General features: G+C 48.0%; 2 protein-coding genes, 1 long non-coding RNA gene and 1 pseudogene across 7 annotated transcripts in view; 2 read left to right on the top strand and 2 right to left on the bottom strand.

The window, feature by feature from the left end:
• Positions 1-14,499, top strand: part of CLPX (caseinolytic mitochondrial matrix peptidase chaperone subunit X) — a 41,278-nt gene extending 26,779 nt beyond the window's left edge. For all 4 annotated transcript variants that reach the window (XM_019477646.2, XM_006275660.4, XM_019477645.2 and 1 more), the window contains 7 exons: positions 1,533-1,697; positions 1,952-2,040; positions 3,511-3,675; positions 4,449-4,748; positions 11,005-11,097; positions 11,340-11,446; positions 12,621-14,499. In XM_019477646.2, coding sequence (XP_019333191.1) covers positions 1,533-1,697; positions 1,952-2,040; positions 3,511-3,675; positions 4,449-4,748; positions 11,005-11,097; positions 11,340-11,446; positions 12,621-12,711 — 1,010 coding nt within the window. In that variant the 3' untranslated portion in view covers positions 12,712-14,499. The remainder of the gene's footprint in view (positions 1-1,532; positions 1,698-1,951; positions 2,041-3,510; positions 3,676-4,448; positions 4,749-11,004; positions 11,098-11,339; positions 11,447-12,620) is intronic.
• LOC109280671 (uncharacterized) lies at positions 11,088-12,682 on the bottom strand. The gene is made up of 2 exons (XR_002087071.2): positions 12,597-12,682; positions 11,088-12,069 (listed from the first exon to the last, which is right to left on the bottom strand). It is a non-coding gene; the product is annotated as an uncharacterized LOC109280671 (long non-coding RNA).
• Positions 14,500-15,248: 749 nt separating the features above from the next.
• Positions 15,249-26,316, top strand: PDCD7 (programmed cell death 7). 2 transcript variants are annotated; one of them, XR_009455532.1, is made up of 6 exons: positions 15,249-16,079; positions 16,641-16,779; positions 17,996-18,232; positions 19,163-19,250; positions 20,967-21,138; positions 25,293-26,316. XR_009455532.1 is itself a non-coding variant. In XM_014605920.3 (6 exons), the coding sequence occupies exons 1-5, from the start codon at positions 15,264-15,266 to the stop codon at positions 21,082-21,084; spliced, it is 1,398 nt and encodes a 465-aa protein (XP_014461406.2). In that variant the 5' UTR covers positions 15,249-15,263; the 3' UTR covers positions 21,085-21,128; positions 25,293-26,316. The 2 variants fall into 2 exon arrangements, 1 of the variants encoding a protein (XP_014461406.2); XM_014605920.3 differs by having other exon boundaries at positions 20,967-21,128.
• On the bottom strand, positions 23,083-23,811 carry LOC102559660 (E3 ubiquitin-protein ligase Mdm2-like; annotated as a pseudogene).
• Positions 26,317-26,322: the final 6 nt, after the last annotated feature.

Raw genomic sequence — 26,322 nt, 5'->3', positions numbered from 1 at the left:
TTTCCCCATTTCCTCCTCCTCCCCACAGCTCATAGGATTAACATAGAGCGTAAGGCTGGAACTGATCTCAAGAAGTTATCTAGTTCCAGCCGTCTGTCCGAGGCAGGCTTATCCCAATATAAATCATATACAATTCCAGTTTTGTGCTTGAAGGCTAATCCCCAACCCCCATCAAAATGCTGAAAAGGCTTGGGTTTGTCTACATGGAACTTCCTTGTCTTGTCCTAGACTGGAAACCTACATGTAGGTAAATTAACAGATGAAGGCCCCCTCTGTTATGAAGCTCCTTTTGCAGAGGGCAATAATGTAACTGGGTTTCACTGAAAATTAAGACTTATCTATTGGCCACTTCTTTGGGGCTTCTACCATTCTACATTGTATCTTTAAGGAGCTTCAAAAATAACTTGACAAACATTTCTGTAGAACAAACACCACAGAATAGTGCTGCCTTCAGTTAATTCATTTATGGGGGAGAAGTCTGGAAACTTTTCATTTAACATGGGGTTTTGAGAATGACCTCCTTGTCACCGGACTGTATTCACATGGGCATCGCTGAATAGCCAGATTAGATCTTTACGTAATGTATTTTGATATGCCACAAACATAGCATGAGTTCCCTGTTTCAAGAAATGTTAGTCTAGCATAGTTGTTTTGGGCAGCTGTGGCTGAATATTAGGAAAGATGGAAGGAAGTAAAAATGGAAAGCACGTAATAAGCAACAAATTTGCTGTTTTAGCCTGAGTCACAGTAAAGGTGAACTGAAACAATTCGCTGTAAGTTGAAGCTTACCTAAAACAAACTGAAATTAGTTTTACATTACTGCAATACAGTTAGTATAGCACACACAACTAGATTATATTACAGCTCTCTCCTTTCCAACTGCCAGATTTTAAGTCTCTTTGAACCTAGGTAGTTTTCTGCAAAATTTTAAAATGCATTCCCTACAATAAATTATTTCATGCAACAAAGAACCTTGACTGTAATCATCAAGCTACAAGGTAGAAAGTATCTCTGTAGTATGCATCTGCAAATCGTACTTTCAGATATTAACAAATGAGTGCCAATATCTTATTTAAAACTCTAGAACGCTTGGTTCAGTGAGGATATCTTTTATTAGACCAACTAAGACATTCTGCGATTTCTTAGTTGGTCTAATAAAAGGTGTCATCTCTGAACCATGAGTTGTAGAGTTTTGCATTTCTTTTTGTCTCAGATCAGCACAGCTACCAAATATATCCCTGGAATATTGTATTTAATCTTTGTCACATTGCACATAGATTGTGGCTTATATATTAATTATAGAGCATGTTTTAGAGATATATTCAGTTAGCTGGGGACCAAAGTTGATAGCACATGCTATTTTAGAACAGACTTATCTAAAAGTGTTATTGATGGAATTATTAACATTAATTGTCTAATAAAAAATGATGTTTCTGGAAGGAGAATACTTGTGGTTTTGTATATTGCCGCAGGATTTTTACGAATGTTACAAAACAAGTTGTATAAATATGTGTGTGTGCGTTTTCTCCTAGGCAAAACCCTGCTGGCTCAGACCTTAGCTAAATGCCTTGATGTACCTTTCGCTATCTGTGATTGTACCACCTTGACTCAAGCTGGCTATGTTGGTGAAGACATTGAGTCCGTCATTGCAAAGCTACTGCAAGATGCCAACTATAATGTAGAAAAAGCCCAGCAAGGTAAACTTGAGCCACGTGTCTTCAGAAGCTCTGAGTAAACAGTTTGAAACTTAGCAAACCTTTCAAAAGTTTATGAACAGATGTAACAGGTTATTTTTTTCATATCATCTAGCAAGTTGCTGAAGTAATGTTCAGCAATCTGTTACATTGCTTTAGCAACCTGTTCTCTTTAAGACTGCATTCTTCTGAGTGCATAGGTTATATTTCTCTCTCCCAGAGAGAGCCTTCCTTAATTGCATTTTCTATAACTGTAGGAATTGTTTTTCTGGATGAAGTAGATAAGATTGGCAGTGTGCCAGGCATTCATCAGTTACGGGATGTAGGAGGAGAAGGCGTTCAGCAAGTAAGTACTTCATCCTTGTGGAACACTTGGCCCATCAAGTCCCAGATCGTGTCTGAATTTATAGATGCATATTTTATTAGCTTCTTCACTTTTTAAACCCAGAGCACTTCAGCTACTATTCCACCACCCTTCTCTACCCTTTCTTTTCCCCCTAAAAAAGACCTGGATGAAATATGCAAGAGGCAAGATGTTTTTGTGGGTGGTCTCTTTTGTTGGATCCACTGCACGGTTAGAATAGATTTAGACAAACTTCTGGATATCAGCACCCTTTCTCTGGTCTCAGATGAAATAATTTTGTCAGAAGGCATTCTTATTTGCTTTCAGACGAAAGGTTAGATAAACTGGACAACAGTAGCTAATTTTTTTCACTTTATTTAAATCCCTAAAGTCACTAAAAGTTCATGGACAAGTGAAAAATATTTAGAAATACCTCTGCTTATGTGGGAGATAGCATGTGAGAGGGTGAAAGACCTAGATTGTGTTTCTGCTTCTCTCAGCATTTGGGTAAATTACTTGCAACTTAATTAATTCCACTGAAGTAATGAAGACCAAGTCACAAGAAAACAAATGTCAGGATTCCATTATATACTTTAGCCCAGGGGCCAGATGGTCTTTAAACAGAATATTTGTTTTGGAGGTTCCTGTTCCACATCTGATATAGGATAAAAAAAAATGACTGCAGTGAAATTGCTCTGTCTTTCTGCCTCGAGCGGGGGGGCTGGACCCAATGACGTGAGGTCCCTTCCAGCCCCTTAAAATCTATGAATCTTATGAAATTTTATGTAGACATGAAAAGAACCATACTGGCCTAATTCTCTTATTTGCATGTGCTCAAACCTTACTTTAATCAGTGTATGGCCACAAAAAAACTGATTTTGTTACTTGAAGGAAGATTCTACTGTTGAATATGGAAAATTTGGTTTCTAAACTCCTTTCTTCTGTAGAAATGCAAAGTAATTATAGTAATCCTTAATATCTTTATAGGACGTATGTTTTGCTGCTTTGGAATACGGTATTGATCCAGGCAAGCATCTTGCTTAGCCCTCTGGCACTTGATATTATTTGCATTGTGAGCCATATCCAGCTTGCCCCAATTGTGTACTCAGTCACTGAATCCAGTGCGAGTAAGATGAGTGGAATTTGGTACACATTCTAGTTGAAGGTCACATTTAGATTATAAACTTACTTTGCCAGCGAGTAGTAGCCTCATCCATGCTGTTCTATTCCATACGTGTTAAAATACACACTAGAAGCAGCGTAGGTGTCATGGTGCAGCATTGCAGATAGTTAACAGCTTAACTTCTGGCAGTGTTAATTAGCCCTTACCACTGCTTAGACATAGCTGGGTGGCTTCCAGGCTGGGAGGTGGTGCTAAGACAACAGCGTGGCAGCTTTGTGCATGCTGCTGCCCATCGCGTAAGTGTGCAGATTTGTTATTTAATTCCTTGTATTGACTGTGTTCCTTCCTAGGGCTTGTTAAAGTTACTAGAAGGTACAATCGTAAATGTTCCAGAAAAGAATTCTCGTAAGCTGCGTGGTGAAACGGTGCAGGTTGATACAACGAACGTCCTCTTTGTAGCTTCTGGTGCTTTTAACGGTCTGGACAGAATTATCAGCAGGAGAAAAAATGAAAAGGTGAGGATGCATGGTTTTAAAATGGTTCTTTTTGGTACCTCTTGGTAGCAGCTTTTAGGACTGGCATAGGGCAAATTGTATCTGCAGATTCCATTTTCTCTGTGCCTCAAACTGAATTCTGATATGAAGAGAGCTAAGTTTGAGGGGGAAAAAATCTGCATTATTTGTTAAAAGTGGCATACCTGTGTGAAACTCAGTTCTGCATGTGATGGTAGGGCTTCTCTCTTAATTGTATGAGGAAATCCATTGAAAAAAGTGTGAAACTGAAAACAAACATTGAAAAACTAGGGGAAACTTTTCCTGTTTTACATGAGTGCCAACAGCTTCACTTGTAATATCTGTTGGCCAAACAGACCGTGGCTATTATTTGCAATGTTTAGGTGAACAGAAAACAATACTTGTTCAGTTTCAACTTTGATATCAGTAATTGGACACGTATAAGCTTCCTCTTTCTGGATGACATAATCAGCCTACCTAGGGCTTCTGGTAGGAGGAAGTTGAGTTGCTTTTGTTTTCAGTAGGGGAGATATCTAATGATAAGTTTGGAACTACTGCATGTTTGGAAAGCTGTAGGGTTTTTTTGTGTAGCTAGCATTTTTGACTGGGGGTTCATATAAGACTTGGCTTAACTTTGTATTAACTTAGCTTCAAGAATGTATGGAGGTTGCAAGTTGATTATTTCAGCATATAGTGTTGCAGATGATGCATCTTTTGCATGTGTAGCAAATCTGAGCTATCTAACAAGCCACAAATGTGTGATGTCTGTTTTGCAGTATCTTGGTTTTGGGACACCCTCTAATTTGGGGAAGGGCAGAAGGGCTGCAGCAGCAGCTGACCTTGCTAACATAAGTGGGGAGACAGACACGCAGCAAGACATTGAAGAAAAGGATCGCCTGTTGCGCCATGTTGAAGCTCGAGATCTCATTGAATTTGGCATGATTCCAGAGTTTGTGGGACGTTTGCCTGTGGTGGTTCCTTTGCACAGCCTAGATGAAAAAACACTCGTGCGGATTCTTACTGAGCCACGAAATGCGGTGGTTCCTCAGTACCAGGCATTATTCAGCATGGATAAGGTGTGGTTTTTGTCTTATTCTTTGACCTCCCTTTAGTATTTGTCTATACTAATGTCTGCTCTGTGGCTAAAGAAAACAGTCATCCCTTTGCTCAAAGGTAAGTAATTGGAGTTGTGTAAATGCATTGCTGGAGGATGTCCTTGTTTGTTGAGACTGAATGATCGCAAGTCGATTCAGCTTGACAGAAGATTCTGTAATCTTGCTGTGAACTGCTTGCTGAATTCTGTGTTCTAATGTCGGGTTCAGTGAGTTTTGAGCAGTTTTTATTTTTCTCTCATGGCAAAGCAACATACAACTGCATAAAGGAAGCTGGAGGCTGTCACCAGTTGTTTTCATGCCAGGAAATGCAGACTTCCAGATAAGGAGTTGAGCAAGACCTTATTGCATGAATTGTATTTCCCTTAAATATACTGATCAGATGACATAAAGAATGTGTAAATACATACTTTTTTCCCCCCCTGTCTTCTGACCTCTGTATTATAATTTGCCAATTGTGTTTCCTAATTTCTCATAAGAGAGATAATGGAAATTCAGCAGCAAATGCCCATGTGGACTGGTTTGACCAAACATACAGCAAACCTGTTGACATTATTCTGCTAGCTAGGTGTGTAATTTGTTCTGTTTTGATTCAAGTTAGCTTTGAAACCTTGAGTCCAGTAATCTAAAGGTATAAGACTGGGGGGGGGAGGTGTTTTTATTCCTATCTTCCATGTTTCCATGAATCCTAGTTTTCCTCCTTGAAATGTTATCAAGTGATATGTTTTTTGGTGCGGGGGTTGGCTAGAAATTGCAAAAAGAAGGAAGGTATGTTAACTTTTAGTTCATTTTCACCAATGTTTATATTTGTCCTTAAAACCTCTACTGCAGAGACGATCAATTATTTTGGGTGGAGGGCTGCTTAAACAAGCTTTGGTGAACTGTCAAGGGCTGCATGGGTAGTGCGCGCCTCCCCTTTGACAATTGCCTCATTGCCTGGTCACCATATTGGGACTAGAAGTCCCCTGACCTTTGGCACCAGAAGTCCCTCCCCCCCGGAAATGCTCATCTGGGGGGTTGCCATCTTAGAACCAGGAAAAAAACAAATCATACACTAAAAGTTAAACACGTACTAGAACATAGATTCATAGATGTTAGGGGCGGAAGGGACCTCAATAGATCATCAAGTCCGACCCCCCGCATAAGCAGGAAAGAGCGCTGGGTCTAGATGACCCCAGCTGGATACTCATCTAACCTCCTCTTGAAGACCCCCAGGGTAGGGTAGAGCACCACCTCCCTTGGGAGCCCGTTCCAGACCTTGGCCACTAGAACTGTGAAGAAGTTCTTCCTAATGTCCAGTCTGAATCTGCTCTCTGCTAGCTTGTGGCCATTATTTCTTGTAACCCCTGGGGGCGCCTTGGTGAATAAATACTCACCAATTCCCTTCTGTGCCCCCGTGATGAACTTAAAGGCAGCCACAAGGTCGCCTCTCAACCTTCTCTTGCGGAGGCTGAAAAGGTCCAGTTTCTCTAGTCTCTCCTCGTAGGGCTTGGTCTGCAGGCCCTTGACCATACGAGTTGCCCTTCGCTGTACCCTCTCCAGGTTATCCGCATCCTTCTTGAAGTGCGGCGCCCAGAATTGCACGCAGTACTCCCACTGCGGTCTGACCAGCGCCCTATAGAGGGGAAGTATCACCTCCTTGGACCTATTCGTCATGCATCTGCTGATGCACGATAAAGTGCCATTGGCTTTTCTGATGGCTTCGTCTCACTGCCGGCTCATGTTCATCTTGGAGTCCACTAGGACTCCAAGATCCCTTTCCACCTCTGTGCCACCCAGCAGGTCATTCCCTAGGCTGTAGGTGTGCTGGACATTTTTCCTCCCTAGGTGCAGCATTTTGCATTTCTCCTTGTTGAACTGCATTGTGTTGTTTTCTGCCCACTTGTCCAACCTATCCAGGTCTGCCTGCAGCTGTTCCCTGCCCTCTGGCGTGTCCACTTCTCCCCATAGCTTTGTGTCATCTGCAAACTTGGACAGAGTACACTTCACTCCCTTGTCCAAGTCGCTGATGAAGACATTAAAGAGTATCGGTCCAAGGACCGAGCCCTGCGGGACCCCACTGCCCACACCCTTCCAGGTCGAGACCGACCCATCCACCATGACTCTTTGGGTGCGACCCTCTAGCCAGTTCGCCACCCACCGGACTGTGCAGTCATCCACATCACAGCCTCTTAGCTTGTTCACCAGTATGGGGTGGGATACCGTATCGAAGGCCTTCCTGAAGTCTAAGTATACGACATCCACCCCTCCTCCTGTGTCCAGGCGTTTCGTAACCTGGTCATAGAAAGAGACTAGGTTGGTCAGGCACGATCTGCCCGCCACAAACCTGTGCTGGTTTCCCCTCAGCATAATTTGCCCTGCCGAGCTCTCACAAATGTGAGCCTTGATAATTTTTTCAAAGACTTTACCAAGGATGGAGGTGAGACTGACTGGCCTATAGTTGCCCGGGTCCTCCTTCCTCCCCTTTTTGAAAATGGGGACCACGTTTGCCCTTTTCCAGTCCTCTGGGACTTGGCCCGTGCGCCACGAGTGTTCGAATATTCCCGCCAGTGGCTCTGCAATGATGTCGGCCAGTGCCTTCAGCACCCTCGGATGGAGCCCATCCGGGCCTGCCGATTTAAAGGCATCCAGTTCTTCCAAGTGACTCTGCACCACCTCAGGGTCTACGCATGGCAGTCTGGCGCCTTGCTGCTGCCTCTCTGCAACCCCAGGGAGAGACTTGTCGTGCCCCTCGCTTAGGAACACTGAGGCAAAGAACTCGTTGAGGAGTTCAGCCTTGTCCCCCCTATCTGTCACCAATTGTTTCTGCCCATTTAGCAGGGGTCCTGTTCCTCCCTGGGCCTTCCTTTTACTCCCAATATATCTAAAAAAACAATTTCTTGTTGTCTTTTACTTGGGTTGCCATCCTCAGCTCCATAATTAAAATATATTTTAATTTTATTACAGAATCATTTATCATGATTTGTTTGTGTAGTGTATATAGAAGGCATTGCATAATTACTCAAAAATAATCTCACTTTTATATTGTGTGGCAGGAAGGGTGTGTATGATGGGGTGGGAGGCTTGTGGGGGGGCATAGGGTGTTTTGGGGGGGTGTATATGTGGGGATGGAGGTTTGTGGGGTATGAGGGAGGGTGGGGGGTGTGGGGAACCCCCACTCCCCCACATGGCATGCAGCCCTCAATGCCAGCATCAGGCAGGGGGGCTTAGGGAGCTCATGCCTGGCACAGGCCGTAGTGGGGAGGAGCACAGCCTGTCTGTCCACCTCTATCATGGAGGCTCTGTGCTGCATGCCTGCAGCTCCCGCACTCGCACTGGGGGAAGCAGTGCTCTGCTGGACTCTGCAGTGAAGCAGGGAATTGGGGCTCCCTCCACTCCCAGCAGAGCCACAGCAGGAGGCAGGGAAGGCAGCCGGCTGCAGTGTGGGTTTTCCCCTGTTGCGAGTGTGGGAGCTGCAGGTGCACAGCCTCTGCCATAGAGGCGGCAGCAGGAGCCAGCTGGGAACCACAGGGGCCGGTCTGGCTCCTGCTGCATTCTGTGGTCCCGGCACTGTGGCCGAGAAGCGCAGTGTGGCACGGAGCTGGCCGGCTTGGCCAGGCACCTCCTGGTAGCGTGTGGTTCCTGGCTGCAATGCAGAAAGCAGCAGAAGCCAGCCCAGTCCCCACGCTTTCTAGCTGGGTCTTGCTCCCATTCCCACTCGCTGCCACTTTCTTTCCTGTGCCTGCTGCCACTTCCCTTCTTCACCCACCACTGCCACCATGCCCCCCCCCCGATGTTCCCCACACACCACCCCCATGTGTTGCCAGAGCGGCGGGCTTCCCAGCTGCATGGCCAGGACTGCACAGCACAGCAGGAGCCGGCTGGCTCCTACTGTGGTGGCGATCCTCTTCCCGCACTCCCCTTTCCTGCTCCACCCATCTGATTCTCCACTTTTGGACAGAGAGAGGTGTGAAACAGCCCCAGGGTCTCAGGCCAGAAGCCTCTGGCAGGCAGAAGCTTCCAGTTGTGAGCTGGGCATCAGGTGGGGGGCAGGCAGGCCCTGCTGCTGCTGGGTCCTGCCACTGGAGCCTCCTGGGTCATCTTTGACAGGCAGCCAGGGCAGATAAATATTACTTGTCTAATTTTTTAGGGGCTCTGGGGGTCATATTTTGCCCACCCCTGCTCTGCTGTTTTGGTACCATGTCTATAAGGCTACTCTGGCCTTTTTCCATAACAGGTCATGTTTACGTTGTTTGGACCTAGTTCAAGGCCCTGGACTACTATAGAGACTTTTTATATTACAATAAAAGTTCTGTTAACTGGTATCTTACAAGCCAGCATGCTCAATTAACTGGCATGCCGGCTTGTAAGATAAAGTGAAACTGGAAGTGCCCACCGTGGCACTTCTGGTTTCTCTGAGCCCCCAGGGCAAAGCAGCCTGTGATGCTGAGCTCCCACGGCCCAGGGGGCATAACAGGCTGTGCGGGGCCCGCCTCCCTGACCCACGGGGCCTGCAGGGCCCGCAGGAGGGGCGGTGATGCGGTGGGAGGGGTGGCGATGCCGTGGGAGGGGCAGTGGGATGCCCCAGACATGGTGGGAGAAGTGGTGATCTGGGCCACTCAATTAACCGGCATATTTTATTATCCAGCATCCCCCATTCCCAGGGGATGCCGGATAACACAGCTTTTACTGTAATATCAAAATTGAACCATTTCTACCTGCACAAAAACTAGTTAGAACAGACTATTTTGTGGAAGCTAGTTAAAATGTAATTGGTTAGATTGGGTCCTGGTGAAAACTAGAGGTGCGCTGATACATTGATCTGATCTCAGATCGGCACCAATATAAAGAAAAATGTCTGTATTAGAAATCAGCCATATCAGGCCAGTAATTTGGCTGATAAATGGCCCATGCACGCGCACATCTGTAGCGCAGCACAGGCAGTGAGGAGCACAGCTGGTAGCTGGTAAGTCTGGTGTGGTAGAAAAGACGGAGCAGGGGGAAGGGAAGGAGCATGGGTGGGGCAGATCAAGGCCCCTGCGCTGAGGAAGGAGTGGGGCTGGGGCAATCACTGCCCAGCTGGGATGGGGTGGGCTTGGGACAAAGCTGCGGATTGGCGGTGCGGGGAGGGAGGTGTCAGCACGCACCGCTGATCCAGCGGCTCGTCTGGTGCTTGCCTGCACATCTGGCAGTTCCTGCTGCTCGGATCTGCCCAGGGTGGGCTGGGGCAGGGCATACACCATGCTCTTCCTGGCTGGCCTGGGCTCAGGCTGGGCAACCGTGGCTCTGGGAATTGGGCGGGGGGAGGGGAAGGGGGGTTGCAGCCACCCTAGAATTTGCTGTAGTCCCCTCCCAGGACCGTCACCATCTGGCCTGAGCCCAGCTGGGAAAAGCTTGGTGCAGCCCCAGTGCACTCTGCACGGATCCGGAGGATTCCCCCCCCCCCCCCCCCCCCCCCCCCCCCCCCGTGCTGTCCCAGACGAGTGGTGAGAGCCACCAGGTGAGCTCCAGATGAACCACTGGACGAGCGGCGCGCAGTGGCAGGAGCCACCCCCTGGACTAGCCACAGCTCCATCCTGCACCTGCCCCACCCTGGCTGGGCAATGCTTGCCCCAGCCCCACTCCTCCCTCTCTGTGGGGGCCTTGATCTGCCCCAATCGCCACACCCCTTCCCTTCCTCCTCCCCTTCTACCACACCAGACATCAGCTCTCCAAACTGCCAGGCTGATATCGGAAATCGGATCAGTATTCGCTGATAACGCCTCCTTAAAAATCAGCTATCGGTATCAGCCGCCAAAACCTCTATCAGTGCACCCCTAGTATAAACCCCCATCCTCGGACCAGGGAACCTAAGACGGCCAGCATGACTGGCCATATCACACTCGTGTGCTGTTGGTTGCAGAAACTAACCTGACTTAACCATGCCAATCTGCCAAAACACTGTGGCTTGGGACAGACCTTGGACTACTTTTTTCACAGTGAATTATATGCATAGTCCAGGGGACCAGTGGCAAGGTTTTAAAAACCCAAAATAAGAGTGGAAGATGCTGCAATCCAGAGGGCTCTGGTGAGATCTTTCTATGTTTGAATACTTTGTATGGAAAAAGTTACCAAAGGATGACCTAGCCATTTAAAAATACTCGCATGCAATTTTGCCACAAGCACAGTTAAAAGAAAGATGGGGAAAACATAGAAGTTAGACATACAAATAAAATATCCAATGTTACTTTTCTACACGTAGTGTGAATTAAATGTGACTGAAGATGCACTGAAAGCCATAGCCAGACTGGCTCTGGACAGGAAGACTGGTGCAAGAGGCCTTCGATCTATAATGGTGAGCTCTTTATTAAGTAGCACTAATTATTTGCATCCTGAGTAGATGTATTTGAATTATGCGCATTGTCCTTGTCAAGAGAGCTTGTTCTTTAAGGGTAATTTAAGTGGGATGTTCAGTTATGGAGAATAAACCTTTTCCCAGTGGTAAGGGTAGTCAGATTTCTTCTAACAGAGTACCCAACCAACCATTATTGTGTGAAGGACTAGGTGAAATACACGTTTGTTTTTCTTTCCTCGTAGGAGAAGTTGTTGTTGGAGCCCATGTTCGAAGTACCGAATTCTGATATTGTATGTGTGGAGGTCGACAAAGATGTTGTAGAAGGCAAAAAAGAGCCAGGATACATTAGGTAAAATAGGAATGGCAATACCACAGCAGACTGGTAGCACATCTAGGCAAGTGCCCTACTGCTTGTCAATTAGGTGCGTTAGAAACAAGAAAATAAAAATTGTGCGCACCTTTTAAAACCAAGAATCCTTCTTTCTATGTGCCATACACAGTAGGTAAAGGGCACTTGCTACATAGTCGAGACACCTTGGCTTCTTTCTGATTAAAAATATAAAAATAACTGTAAATTACCAAATAAATGTAAATACATGACATTTGTTTTAACTTGACGTGTGCCTGTCTGTGGGTAAATAGTACAATGACTTTATCAAGAACATATAACACTCTGTTTAAATGGGTGATTGTGTTGAATTTCCTGAAGAAGGGGGGGAATTATCATTGTTAGTCCTTAGTAATAGGCAGGGCATTGAAATTCTTGGAGAAAAAAATCAAAACTGGCTCCTCTGATTCCCTTAGTCTGAAGTAGCTCAAAGTTGATGGCTACCCGGGCTGTTTGCAAGATATTTCTGCTGGTATTCTTGAGAGGGGTTGAGGCTCTGCTTCCCACAAAGGTGAAAGGATGGGGAAAGGAGTTCCTGGAGGTGGCTGGTTGGCTGAATTCCTGTTGAAATGATGACTTCAGTGCTGCTAGGATGATATTATATTAGTGATGAGTTAGAGCATCTAAAGACTTGGACAGAGGGTGATTTTTTTAAGTCTCGTTAACTAGTGATGCAGATGTGGGAAGAGGTCTTGTGTTTAAGAGACAAGACTAGGAGTCGGGGGTTGTAGGTCTCGTAAAGCTCCCACGTGGCATTCATTATGGTACATACTGTCTTTCTGACTAATGGAAATAATGCTGCTATTTACTTCACATTGATGCTGAGGCTTAATTCAGCATGTTGATTTTCTGCTGTAGAAGGAACCGCTGCAGTGTAAACCAGTATTCTCTCAGTAACAGTTGAATTAAGTGCAGAATAAGTGTCACTCGCTCTGCGTTAGTCCAAGCTTAAGCTTTGCCAGTTATCACAAAAGAATTCTGTGATGAACTCTTTCAAGCAAATAAATTGGGTTTTTAAAATGAAACTTTGGCCTGAGTGTTTTAAAGTAGACAATGTGCTGTTTCCATTCCAGTCATCCTGCCTCCATTCTCTTCTCAGATGTTAACATACCTGATCAGTTCATTTTAATTGTAGGACTCCGACTAAAGATTCATCCGAGGAAGAGTATGACTCCGGAGTTGAAGAGGAAGGCTGGCCTCGTCAAGCAGACGCTGCAAACAATTAAGTACTGTCAAAAGGCTCTCCTGCATAAAGCACACTTGGTTATTACAAGATCATACTGGGCTTTACAGTCTGACACTAAAGGCGTTGGATCTATCCGGCATATGATACATGGTCAAAAAACTTGCAGTTAAATAAATCAGATCATGTATTTATTGTATCATCACATTGATTTTTCTTCATTGGACATTATTTGGACTTTGGTGGCATAATGTCGAGTATAAATTGTACGTTATTTTTGTTCAGTTTGAAAAAAAAAAAAAAAGCTCTAACAAGCTTGGCAACACCTGGGTTGTTTTCTGGAACTAAACCCAATGCAGTTATTGCCAACAGCTAAAAAAACTTTTATGGTAATATTACTCTACAAATGGGAAAACAAGCTTAATATTAACTAGAGGATAGATAAACTATGAATTCGTCTTATAATTCACTTGGGTTAAGTTCAGGTCAGTGTTAAGTTTCTGTTCATTTTCAGAACCAAATGGGTGCTGGAGGGATTTGTTACATTTGTCTTGAGACATGCCCTAAACTGGATTTTCCAAACCTCAGATACTGCTTTATGACCCTTTTCTGCAAGTCTGCTAAAATGTAACACATTTACAATAATTGGATACAATATCTAATGCCATTTCCTAACTTCTTTACCTTGCCATTAGCTATAGGTTTAACAGAGCATCTGGAATACTGAGAGAGCCGGTGAAACCTGCTGGATTTGTGGAGGACGGTGAAGATGTAAAGGCAGTGGGATATACCATGTTGGCATAACGTTTTAAAATATTTATGTTCTAATACATGCATTTTGTTCGAATTATCGGAACTATTGTGCATCAATTTTTTGGTGCCAGATATTTGCCCAACCTTATCTTCTTATAACATTAAGAGATGAAGACAGTAAAGTTATTGTATAATAATTTTGATGTAATCAATAGTGACTGTACACATGACCATGCTTTTTTAAAGTTACACGCTTAAATGCTGGTGTTGCATCTTGTGTTTTTGTCTCTTGATTTTTAGATTTGCAGCAAAGCAAAGACCCTTGATTTCTGTTTTACACCCAAATAAATTTAATAATCCTTTAGGAAAGTGTTTGTGAAAACTCTAAAGGACTTGTATGGCTTTTGATTCATTTAAAAAATTAAAATGGTTATCTACAACTGCTTTATTCTTTACAGTGATATGTGAGTCTAGCTTTTCCTAAGTCCTGTTCCTGAATTTTGATTCATACTTGCTAATGAAAACCTTCATTACCATTTTTAGTCTAGTAATAGCAGTAAAAGTTTTTGGTACTATTGATTTTTATTGGTCCTAGTCCCCATTGTCTCATGAATAGTTTAGGGTTTAACATTTAAATAAGAAAGTCATGTCATACTTTATGTGCTTTTAGAAAACAGATATAGTAAACATGACTTTAAACCAGATGCAGCAGATGTTTTTCTCTTTCTGGTCACAGGTCAGAAAAGGCTACTTTCAAAGCTCAGGAAAGATTCAGGTGATCGGTTTAACCTAGCGTAAACTCTCTGACTTCCAGTATCTGTAACTTAGGTATCCTATCCTCCTTTTCCTTTTTGTAGAGTGAAAAGTAAAATGGCTTTTAATTCTGTTAGAAATTACCTTTTTTCCTCCAAACGGACTGAAGGCCATTTTAATGAAAACCATCAAACAACTTAGTTTTGAAAGTTGTTGAGAAATGTGTAATCAAGAAAAGTTTTTACAGAAACAAAATGCTGTGTAACTACTCTTTGTACTTCCAAACCAGCTTTGGCGTTTGAATAAAACAGCAGATATTCATGAACCGCCGATCTCTGTCATCCCACTTGCTGACGCAGGCTCATCTCTAGGTGCGAGGGCAGGTGAAACCAGGAGCTTTCGCTCTCCTGGTCCCCACGCAGTAGCCTTCCTGCGGCCTGCACATCTGCCTCCCACCTTGGAGTTGTGCCATGTGCCTGAGGGAGGGACAGAGCCTGCTGGCTGCGACTCTTCCTGTGCCCTGCTAGCCGCTGCGTGCACGTGCTAGCCCAGATCCGGCCTGTGCAGCGGCAAGGCGCTGCTTGTCCCACGCCCGCCCTGGAGGAGAGGAGCAAGGGGGGCCGCTGGCCCCGCACGAGTCGGGCCTTGCTGCTTGGGCGAGGCAGCACCAGCTTGGCCCCCAGCACCCCGCCCCCCACGTGCTGTACCTCCTCGTGCACCTTCTGCACCATCCCCAACGCCAACCCCCCCTTTAGTATTCACCACTGGACCCGCGTGTGTGTGTGTGGCCTCATGCATAGGCATCTCTGGACCACCTGTCTTCCCCCACCCACCTCATGCATATTCATCACTAGCCGACCTATCCACTGTGCCTCATAAATATTCAGCAGCAGCCGCCCCCCTACATCTTTACGCGCACGCAACACCCACCCTCGTGCGCAGTCACTCCGCCAGGCCCCGCCCCTTCGCTTGCAGTCACCGTCTGACCCCGCCCCCTTGTGCGCAGTCAGTCAACGCCCCGCAGGCCCCGCCCCCTCATGCATATTCAGCGAGCGCGGCCCCGCCCCTCCAGCCGCCTGAGGAGGGAGCATGGCCGGGCCTCCACCACCGCCGCCCTTCGCCGCGCGCTTCCCGCCGCCGGGCCTGGGCCCGGGCCCGGGCCCGTTCCGCGGCTTCCCGCCGCCGCCGCCGCCTCCTCCGCCCGGGCCGCGCTTCCCGGGGCCGCCGCCCTTCCTGCCGCCGCCCGGCCCCGACCCGCCGCTGCTGCTGCCCGCCGCCGCCGCCTACTGCCGGCCCGGGCCGCCCGCCTGGGCGCCGCCGCCTCCGCCGGGCTGCGGGCCGGGCGCGGGGCCGAGGCCGGGGCTGGGGCCGGGGCCGGGGCCAGGGCCGGGCGCGGAGCGGCAGCGGGACGAGCAGTGGGTGGCGCAGTTGATGTCGCGGCGGCGCGCGCGGCCCGCGCCTCCCCCTCCCCCTCCCTCTCCGCCCGCGCCCCCGCCTCCCCCTCCCACAGGCCCTGCGCCTGCCCCGTGCGCGGGCCCGAGCGAGCGTCGGGCGCGCGCGCTGGCGGCGGGGGCGCTGCCGCTGGTGGCCGAGGTGGCGGCGCGCTGCGCGGCCCTGCGCCGCCTGGAGGAGGCGGGGGCGGAGCGCGGGGCCGAGGCGGAGCGGGAGCGCGAGCGCGCCGGGGCCGCCCTGGCCGCCCTGCGGGAGCGCGCCGCCCCCCTGCGCGCCCCCGCCTTCCTGGCGGCCCTGCGGGAGCGCGCGGCGCGGGCCCGCGAGAAGCGGCGGCGCCGGCGGCGGGGGGCGCGCGCGGCCCGCGCCGAGGAGGAGGCGCGCGCCGCCGAGCGCGAGGCCCTCATCGACCGGTGGCGCGCGCGGCGCGGGCACGAGGCGGCCGAGAGGGCGCGGGTGAGCGGGGCACCCCCCCACCCCAAAAAAAACCCCCTCCCCTTTCTTTTCCTCCTTTTTGTTTTTTTGGCAAACCTTTGGGCACGAGCACCCCTCGTCTAGCTCAGTCGCTAAATAATTCTGTCATTTAAACTCCCCGATGTATTTGCTCGGAAGAGTTACGGCAGCGGTTCTCAACCGGGGCCCACGAGATATTTATACGTTGTCTAACCACCTGTGTTAACTAATCCCCGTTGAACGGGGGTACGTGAAGTCTCACTCGGAGACCGAGGGGTACGTCCACTGAAAAAGTTTCGGGACCGCTGAGTTAAGGTTGAAAGGACGTCCTGTTTCCGTATCCCTCAACCGCTGCCTTCGTTTTTGGCCCCTCTGCCGTGTTTTTCGTTCTCTTTTAAAATGTGCTGTTTTGACTTCCCGCATCTTTGTCGATGAGACGCTTCGTCAGTCCTGGGACGCCGTTACGGATTTCAGTTATTCTTCCCTTTACGCTTCTTGTCGCTGTCTGTATTCGCGAGTACCTGCCGGGGCTCACGTTTTCTTTCTGCTTTCCCCCCAACGCAGGAGCAGGAGCTCAAAGCGGCTGCCGACAGCGTCTTGTCGGAGGTAAGGAGGAAGCAGGCAGACACGAAGAGAATGGTGGAAATCCTTCGGGGCTTAGAAAAGCTTAGAAAACTGAGAAAAGAAGCCGCAGGAAGAAAAGGTAAATTTGGTGCGGTTTTTGTGAACTATTATAAATGCAGGCAATAACGAGCAATTTCAGTAGGGGGAAGGGATTTTTTTATTTTTTTTTGCCAAACCCTGTTAAAGACCAGGTACAAGACAGGATATTAATTAGTCGTTTACTTTGCAAGCAGCCTCACTTCTTTCTGGCTGCTTATGGAGTAAAGCAAAATATATCTCTCTAGTTCATGCAACCGTTGAAATAACGCACGCTTTCTGGTGAGACTCTAGTGCGATAACAACAAAATCTTGCTCAGCTTTTGTCCCTCAGTAAGTTTCTGAGGGGTTCAGACAGCGTAAGGGCTGTAGTAGTGTCCTCTTCTCATAAGCAAAAGGTTCACTTAAGGGCTTTATTGGAAGAGAGCTCTTAATGCTTTAAATCCTGATTCGGGCTTTCTCGGTGGCTTTTTGGTATTTATTTTAATAAGGCCTTCCTCAGTTTAACCTATTACCACTCCCTGACTTTGCAAAATATTGGTCTCTAATGGGTACCTTTGATCTGTTTTAAGTCCTTTATTTAACGCAGGGGTGGCAAAATGCGGCCCATGGGCTGGTTGTGGCCCGCCAGACCAACCTATCTGGCCTGCAGAGCCCCTAAAAAATTTAGAGAATTAATATTTATCTGCCCCTGGTTGCCTGTCATGGGGCCCTCGATGGCTTGCCAAAACTCTGCCCTCTGCCCAAAATAATTGCCCATCCCGATCAATGGCTTCTTTTGGTAAGACTCTCTGACTTAATAGTGATGGCGATGAAGAAGTAGTAGTTAATGGTAGACATGAACAATCGCATGTTTTATGTATTTAATAGTGTACAGTGAGTGTACCAAATAGCCACACCAAGAGGAAGATTCTGTAGCATCCTTGAGCGTAACCAACAAGCCTCATGTGCCAGCTACCTTGCTGGAAGGAGCACTGGGAAGGTTGCTGCTTTGGCAGATTTTATTCCAGACTTGTAAATTTTTAATTGGATGCTTTTATAATACTGCCTTCAAGGATCTGTTTTCTAGCATGTGGAATATAGCAGCTTCACTCCCATTCCAAACTCCTCCACGTAACTCATTTTATCGAAAGATAGCTGCGAGAAAAATTCTTGACTTAGACGCAGGTTTGTCCAAAATGCTGCGAATTGCCTCTCAGTGTGAAACTGATTTCGAGGTTGATTTTTTTTTTTTTGAAGTTTTCGCTCTCGTTCTGTAGGTGTCTGTCCACCCCCATCAGCAGATGAAGCTTTTGAACATAATATTCAGAAGATGAGGACATTGATTAAAAAACGGACTGAACTGTATGAAGCTGAAGAGAGAGCTCTACGAGTCATGTTAGAAGGAGAGCAGGAAGAAGAGAGGAAAAGAGAAATGGAAAAGAAGCAGAAGAAAGAAAGAGAGAAGCTTCTGCAGCAGAAACGTGAAATCGAGTCTGTGCTGTTTGGCAATCCGGGTACGTGGCTGCAAATTTTGCTTTGGTATTGGGGAGTTTTTGTGAAAACCAGCAAGGTTATGGTTAAAGTGATAGCATAAAGCTTTGTTTACAAAAGCCGACGTGCTGAAATAGGTGATGCCATGAAGATGTGGAGATGACACGAGTTCAGTCAAGTTCTTTCATTAAATTTATCAAATTCAAAAGGTGTGGCAGTAAGAACTGGAAATGTTAACCATGTCATAAACTAGTGTCTCGTCACATCTTGCAAGCCAAGCAGTTTAGGTTGAATTGGCTGTTTAGATTGGAGATGCTCAACCCCTGGCCCATGGGCCAGATCCATCCCCTGGAGTCATGCCAGCTGGCCTGCAGGGGCCCAAAAACTTGTTCGTGGGGGAACAGTGGCAGCAATTACTGCTCCCCTGCTGCCAAATTTCCGGACCTGTGGGGAGTCCTGTGGGCTAGATAGCATGTTGGATGGTGCATGTCGGTGCCCCGGGGCCTGGTCTTGGGCACACAGGGCCCAGCTGGAGGTGGCTCAGGGCCCAGTCCTGGCACGCAGGGGGGTTCCACATTGCTCAGCTGGGAGCTGCACCAAAAGGTTGCACACCATTGGTTTAGGTGGTAAACCTCCCACGGTGTAGATGCTTTAGTACTGGCATTCAGCCAATGCTATTTGTCCTTCCCATCTAGTACTGTGTGTTTCCCTGCTGGGCAGTGAAGAGGAGGGCTTGCATATATATGGGTAGTGCTTTTTCAGTATGAAACTTTTGATGCCAATTTGAATGTAGATCTTTCTGATAAGTTATTTGCTAATTCATACATTAATTTAAGCGTTAGTTATAGAGTGGCAAAGTGCTAAGTCAGGAAGGCATCTTCATTGTCTAGGCTTTCTTTGTTGAGCTGGAATTTGTGGCATTTTACTGAATAATTTTTAATGTGTTGTAACAGATGAGTTCCCCCTTGGCCATCTGCTGCGACCCTTCCAACAGTATTATTTACAAGCTGAGCATTCTGTACCAGTCCTCATCCAGATCAGGTGAGAGCAACCAGCATCTTTACTGCATACAATACTAAAGTGGCACTTGGTTATATAGATATATTTAAAGATAAAATCGCAGCCTCTCCTGGTTCACCGACTTGTGAATACAAAGTTATCTCTCACAAATACTAATCAGGTTTCTTCAGGTGGTTATAAATCTCTGTTTTCCTTATTCACCCTTATGAGGCTAAGAAAACTTGGATAATTTGGATACATTACTTTTGGTTTCTCTACAGTGATATCCTAGAGCAGTGGTTCCCAGTCTGTGGTATGCATACCACCAGTGGTTTGCATGCCCCACCCAGACCTTCCACCCATGAGGATGGGAATGAGGCACGCACATGTAACATGTACACACAGCCCCAAACATACCCTATTGCCTTGCTCCTACCCTTGTGGGCAGAGGGGCCTGGCCCCGCCAGCACACAGCTTCCAGATGGAGCAGCCCCCAGGTACCTGCTCCACTTCCCAGTGTCCTGCTGGCTCCAGGCAACAGGTGGGGAAGCAACAGGGGGAACCCCCTGTGCTTCCACCCCCCCCCCCCCCCCCCCCCCCCAAATGGCGCGCAGGCCTGGCAGGTGGTGGCAGCAGCAGCAGGTGGGGCACTCAGATGCACAGGCACCTGGATGGGCACAGCTCTGGCCAGCACTGCTCATCACTAGAGGCACAGCCTGTTCTGGCCTGTCTGTCACCAGTGCTTTCTGCACATGTGTGTAGCTCTCACACTCAGTGGGCATTGGAGGGAAGCCCCGCGTGCTGGAGCTGGCTGCCTTCTTCACTGGGGCTGCACAGCATGGGAAGAAAGCCCCAGGTGCCTTCCCCTGGGGGGTGTGAAAGTCAGCTGGCTTCAGTGCTGGGCTTCCCTCCTGTGCTCAGGGAGTGCTGGCGATACAGACTGCCTGACGAAGGATACGTGATGTGCAGTGCTGGCCGGAGCTACACCCCCACCTGCTACTGTGCCATGGGGGAAGTGTGGAGGTTCCTCGCACCCCACAAACCCCACATACCCACAACTCGCCCACACACCCCACCATACACACCTCCCCACACTCTACTGTACACACACATGTGCACACCCCCCCCACCTTAAGTGCTGGTGGCACTTCAGGTTGTATTGTTTTAAATTGGTGGTGCACAATCTGTCAGAGTTTGGGAGCTGCTGTCCTAGAGCAAGGGTCAGCAGCATAAGGCCTATAGAACTGGAGGGCTTTGCCTCTGCCCCACCCCTGCAGGGGCTGAGCAGCAAGGAGCTGCACTAGGGCTGGGCAGCTGGAAGCTGCTCCCACACTACTACTGCCCTCCCCATCCTTAACTGGCCTGAGCCTGGCACTGCTCCCTTCTGGGGGGTGGGGGTAGAGAAAAACACCAGCAGTGCAGGTGTAGTTCCCAGCTACGTGGCTCTCCCCCAAGCTGATGTGCTATGTAGGCCACCCAGTCCATGTCAGACTGGATCAGGGTTGTTCTGGCCTGTGGCTTGAGAAAGGTGGCCATGGCACACCCTATACATTTAGAACTTACACGTTTGTTTGTAGGGATCTGAGTTCAGCCTTCAAGCTTTTGCTTTAAAGAATGTAATTCAGAGAGTGATCTTATCAGTTGACTTACGTAGCAGACAGTATGAAAAGAAATGCACGTGTATCAGCATATCATAAGCAGTCTTATGGGTGAAGTGAAACGGAACAAACATCCTTTGTAAACATTCTCCTCTTCCAGGCATGAATGGGACCGGTATTTGGTACCAGCAGATCATCCTGAAGGAAGCTGCATCCCTCCAGGATGGGTCCTCCCAGCTCCTCCTACCAGTGACACTTGGGCCACTGCTGTCAGATAACTTTACCATAAGACAGTCTGAAGTTTTGGAGTGTCACATTAAAGGTGTGTATAGGTATGTCCAAATTGGATCTATCCATCAGTACCAGGATAGACTATCAAATCATTTGAAATAGGCCTGAAAAATGTTTTGGACCAGGCTGTAACTCTCTTCTTCCATTTGACACCATCCATGGTTGGTACTGAATCACAAGTTATGTAGTGACTAAAATGTACCCTTTGTTTTTGTGAAGATAACGGCTCCTGCATTCTAAACCCACTCTTTTCCATTCCATTTTTTGACTGAAACAGATGACTATTAGAAATGCTTTACTAATTTTCACATTTCTTGAGGTTAGTTTACAGCAGAAGTACTGCCCCTTAATTTATCTATGCAGATCGATTTACATTGTAAGGACGAATGAGTCAAAATGTTATTTTTCAAAAAGATTTATCTGGAATTCTAATCTATTATGTCTTCACTAAGAAATAGCTATACTAGAATTTATTGTTTTTACTTCTCTATCTCTTTACAAATGTTATGTATATTGATTAAAGAGAGGTAGGAGGACTTCCAATAATATAAACTCATACAAGAAGTCTCTTCTAATGAGCATTGAATTAGTTTTTAAAATGTGTGCCACCCACTTATACAAGTGTCATTAATAGCTGCATATGGTATGTGACTGTTGGTAGGAAATCTTGCTCTCAATCTTGAAACAAACATTTCTCTTTTAGAGAACCCCCAAAATGACTAAATTTAGAGTGTGTTCAGTTATAAATCCAGTGCACATGTTATTTTGGATTACATCTGTTTAGGCACAAACCTCCAAAATAAGTCTTCAAATGTACAAAAACAGTTTGTTTTGTTTCATTGTTTAAATCATAGTTTCAGGCTATGAAATCTTGCAATGTTTTTGCTTTACTGCGCTTGTTCTGTTCAACATCCTTCTAACCAAAATAAGTTAACACAAGCATCTCAATTGACTGCCTACAGACAGGACAGGGCTTATTCTGCTTTTTTAGTTTTCACGTGCTTGTAAAACATGACATGTTCTGTCTTGCCATGTACAGTGCAGCCATTCTTTTGGTCTACTTTGACATATGGCACAGGGCTCTATGCTGGTAATAGGTAGACTGGATTCTGTCTTCTCTTTCTCTTTTAACTCTTTGTCCTTGACTGCTACAAAACTCATTAGGTTGGTGCCTACAAACTCATTAGGAGGGCACAGCAAAGAACCGGAGATGCTGTGTTCACCAGGGCGAGCTTCTTAGGGTAACAAGAAACAATAGTCACAAACTGACAGCAGATTTAGGCTGGACATCAGAAAGAACTTCTTCATGGTAAGGGTGGCCAGAATTTGGAACAGGGTTCCAAGGCAGGTGGTGCTCTCCTTTACCTTGGGAGCCTTTAAGAGAAGGCTAGATAGGCATCTGGCTGGGGCCATCTGACCCAGCACCAGAGAGTCAGACTCGATGATCTGTTGAGGTCCCTTCCAACCCTAGCATCCATCCTGCATCTATGAATCTATAAAAGAGATTGCTAGACGTACATCATAGTATCATAGTGCTTGGGGTCGGAAGGGACCTCAACAGATCATCAGGTCCGACCCCCTGGCCTGGGCAGGAACGGCTGCTGGGGTCATATCACCCCAGCCAAATATCTGTCCAGCCTCCTCTTGAAGACCCCCAAGGTAGGAGAGAGCACCATCTCCCTTGGGTGCCCATTCCAGAGCCTGGCAGCCCTAACCATAAAATAGTGTCTCCTGATGTCCAGCCTGAACCTTCTCTCTAACAATTTGTGGCCATTATTCCTAGTAACCCCGGGTGGTGCCTGGGGGACCAGAGCCTCCCTCAATTCTCACCGGTCCCCCCCCCCCCCCCCGTAAGTTTGTAAATGGCCACCAGATCCCATCTCAGCCTTCTCTTGTGGAGGCTGAATAGGTTCAGGCCCTTTAGCTCTCTTCATAGGGCCTGCTCCTTGACCATACGAATGGCCCTTCTCTGGACCCTCTCAATGCTAGCCACATCCCTCTTGAAGTGACTGAGAGTACTCACTTTCCTGAGATTCAGAGACTTGTTACTGTAGTGTCATCACTTTCTTCAACAGCCGGCTCTTTACCTTCATCCATCTTCACCTTCTTATAGTCTGGAACATCAAAACCCTCTTCATGTTCAAGCTGAGTGGAACTTTTTAGTTTGCTCTTTTTCCGATAAGTGGTTCTTTTCATTGGGAAGCCAGTCCTCACAAAGAGCCCAGCATCTGTGGCAATGCCATGGGAGAGGAGGGTTCATTTTACTACACCCAGGGCACTTCCAGTAATCGGCTAGTGAAATTTCAGGATCTTCATCAAATAAATCGGCATTACTCTCTGCAGTCTGATATGGTTTCTTGATACACGTCGTCATCTTCATCTGTGACTTCCTCTCCTTCATTGTGACTATAATCTTCTGAATAAATAGACTCTACTTCAAACTCAACACTGAATTGGTCTGAAACAGAACTGTGATCAAACCAATCAGAGTTTTCACTTACTAAATGAGCATCAAGATTAGGAATTGAAGAAGAGTTTGTTGAATTGTTGCTGTTGCTGCTTTCTCTGCATAGCCCACTTGCTACACACCATGACAGGCTTTCATCAAAAGTCAGTGAAATGCTGTCTGACTTGTGCAGTTTTCTTTCATTAGGCCATTCATCCAAGGAATTGTCTTCAGTTTCACTGCGGGTTCTTCCAGGAGGCGTGCCTGTTATAGCATTTCAAAGCAGTTTGAGATGCTGCAAGAGGCATGTTAAGAATTAAAAAAAAAAAAAAAAATGTTCCCCACGCTTATGCAGCGCGGACTCTAAATTTGACACCAGGAAATCCCAGTCATGTCCAAAGGCGCATGCTGGCAAACCAGGCCGTGTTGGGCCGGCTCCATTTGCCATGTACAGACCCCAGGTTAGGTTGTGCCATGCTGCCTCAGGCCTGTGCCTACAGCAGGCCATGGCCCTGACGGCCTGGTTAGCTGCTGCTGCCAGCACCAGGGCTTGTGCGCTGCGGGGGGCGGGCAGGCATGTGGCAGCCCCCCATAAGCCCTATACCCATATCCCCACATTCCTCCTCACCCCCCTCCTGCAAACCGCACTCCCTCCCCCCACATCTCACACCCCGCAGGCCCAGCTGCCAGTCAGGATGGGACCTGCTGGCAGGAGCTGTGGTGGCAGGGGCAGCTGTCCCCACACCCTGGTTAACAAAGTCGGGGGGATGTCTGATTTTTCTGTGACTTAAAAAAACCAAAGGCAAACACTAAAGCATATAGAAATTTAGAATTAATTTTATGGTGATGTTCAAGGTGCACCGATACATCGGTCCAATATCGGATAGGCACAGATATAAAGAAAATGGATTGTATCTGAAATTGGCCTGGTGTGGCCGATAATTGGCCCAATAAGTGCCTGTTCATGCATGCAGCCATAGCACAGCACGTAGGTGGTGAGGAGCACAGCCTGGCAGCTTGGAGAGCTGCGTGCAGCTGCTAAGTCTGTTGTGGTGGATTGGGGGGCAGATCAATTCCTCTGTGGTGAGGGAGTGGGCCAGGTGCTGCCCAACCAGGACGGGGTGTGGGACGGAGCCACAGCTCGTCCAGGGGGCATGGGGCCACTTTGGGGGGCTGCTCTTCCAGTGCGTGGGGACTGTGCTTGGGGCAGGTGGCAGCAGGCTGGGAAGGGGCTACAGGGGTGCTACAGCAAAATAGGGTGGCTGCAGGCTTTCTGTGCTGGGAAGATCCTGGCGCAGCCTGCAGTTGCAGCCTGCCCCCCGCACAGATCCAGGGGACCCCTCCCCCCCGCACCTCCGGCCTTGCCCTCTGGGGTGCCCACAGCAATGGAGCCATCCCTTTTCTGTCCTTTACCCTGGCCTGCCCCGGGTAGACAGCACCTGCCCTGGCTCCAGTCCCACTTCTCCCTCACCTCGGGGGGCCTTGATCTGCCCCCCTGCCCCCTTCCCTCCTCCCCATCCACTACAACAGACTTACCAACTGCATGCAGCTGTATTGGAAATCAGATCAATATCTGCCGATACGCCTTCTTAAAAATTGGCTTTTGGTATCGGCCCTCAAAATCTCTGTCGGCATACCCCTGCTAGAGGCACTGGTAGGCTTGCAAATTGTTTTAAAATTGTAAATGTATCAATAAAACTTTGCCCAACTGATCTCTCTCTCTCTCTCTCTCTCTCTCTCTCTCTCTAGTGCCGTTTCATTTTAATTATGGAAGAACACGGATTTCTGGCACCGGGCACCCAGCTGGAGGACAAATGAGGTGGCTGACCTGGCCATTTGGGGCCAGGAGGACACGTTTTGACGGTTCACAGTGGGCCACCACAATGAGCACATCTTCCAGGCACTAGCTGCCCAGATGGCAGGGCAGGGGCACACATGGCAGGCATGCTGCACAAAGACCAACTGTGCAGCTACAGCCCAATGGCAGCTGGCCCAGAGGTGCAGACGGCTCTGCTGCAGTGCCCATACCACATCCCGGGCAGCTGTGCGATTTCCCCATCTGGCTCTGGCAGGCATTCAGATGTGGGGCTGCAGGTCTAAGGGGATGGATGCTGTTGCATGTGGCAGCAGGTCACAGCCAGGTAGCAGCTCCCACTGCCAGACTGCTGCAGTGGGTAGAGAGGGCAAGGGCTGTCTCTCTCCATATATCAGCTGGCTGGGCCTCAGAAGCTCCTGAGAGTAAGTAGCCCTGAGCTGTTTGCCAGGGCAGCTTTTTATACTGCTGGGGCCAGCCCTTTCAGCTCCCGGTGACTGCAGATCCAGGAGTGTGGAGGATAAGAAAAGAGTGGGTGGGGTGAATTGCTGGTGCAGCAATTCACCCAGCTCAGCTGGTGCCAGAATCAGCCCAGCCCAGCTGGCAGTACCATGTGTTTTGGTGCGAGTGCAGGAGCTGCAGGTGTGCCAGGCTGAGCCCCGGTGGTGGAAGCAACTGGGCAGGCTGTGCTTCTCGCCCCTGTGCGCAGCGCTGGCCAGAGCCACCCCTGGTGCTGCTGGCAGTGGGGCTGCACGCCCCTCCCCTCTAGCCCCCAACCCCTACCAACATATACACATACCTGAACATACGCCATGCCCCCTGCACAAACCTCTCATGCACCCCGCCATATCCCCCACACGCAATATAAGAGTGAGACTTTATTTTTGAGTTATTATCCAATTCCCTTCTATACAGCCCGTGACACCTGTTTTTTGTAATAAAAATAAGTTCTAGCAGGCATTTGAC

Source organism: Alligator mississippiensis, chromosome 11 (assembly GCF_030867095.1).
Source record: "Alligator mississippiensis isolate rAllMis1 chromosome 11, rAllMis1, whole genome shotgun sequence".
Taxonomy (NCBI): Eukaryota; Metazoa; Chordata; order Crocodylia; family Alligatoridae; genus Alligator; species Alligator mississippiensis.
The sequence above is the reverse complement of the archived record's forward strand: the minus strand, read 5'-3'. Positions and strand labels throughout refer to the sequence as shown.

Coding starts and splice junctions, on each gene's coding strand:
- PDCD7 (XM_014605920.3), top strand. CDS start 15,264: ATGGCCGGGCCTCCACCACCGCCGCCCTTCGCCGCGCGCTTCCCGCCG. Junction 16,080..16,640: donor AGGCGGCCGAGAGGGCGCGG/GTGAGCGGGGCA, acceptor CCCCCAACGCAG/GAGCAGGAGCTCAAAGCGGC. Junction 18,233..19,162: donor TGTGCTGTTTGGCAATCCGG/GTACGTGGCTGC, acceptor GTGTTGTAACAG/ATGAGTTCCCCCTTGGCCAT.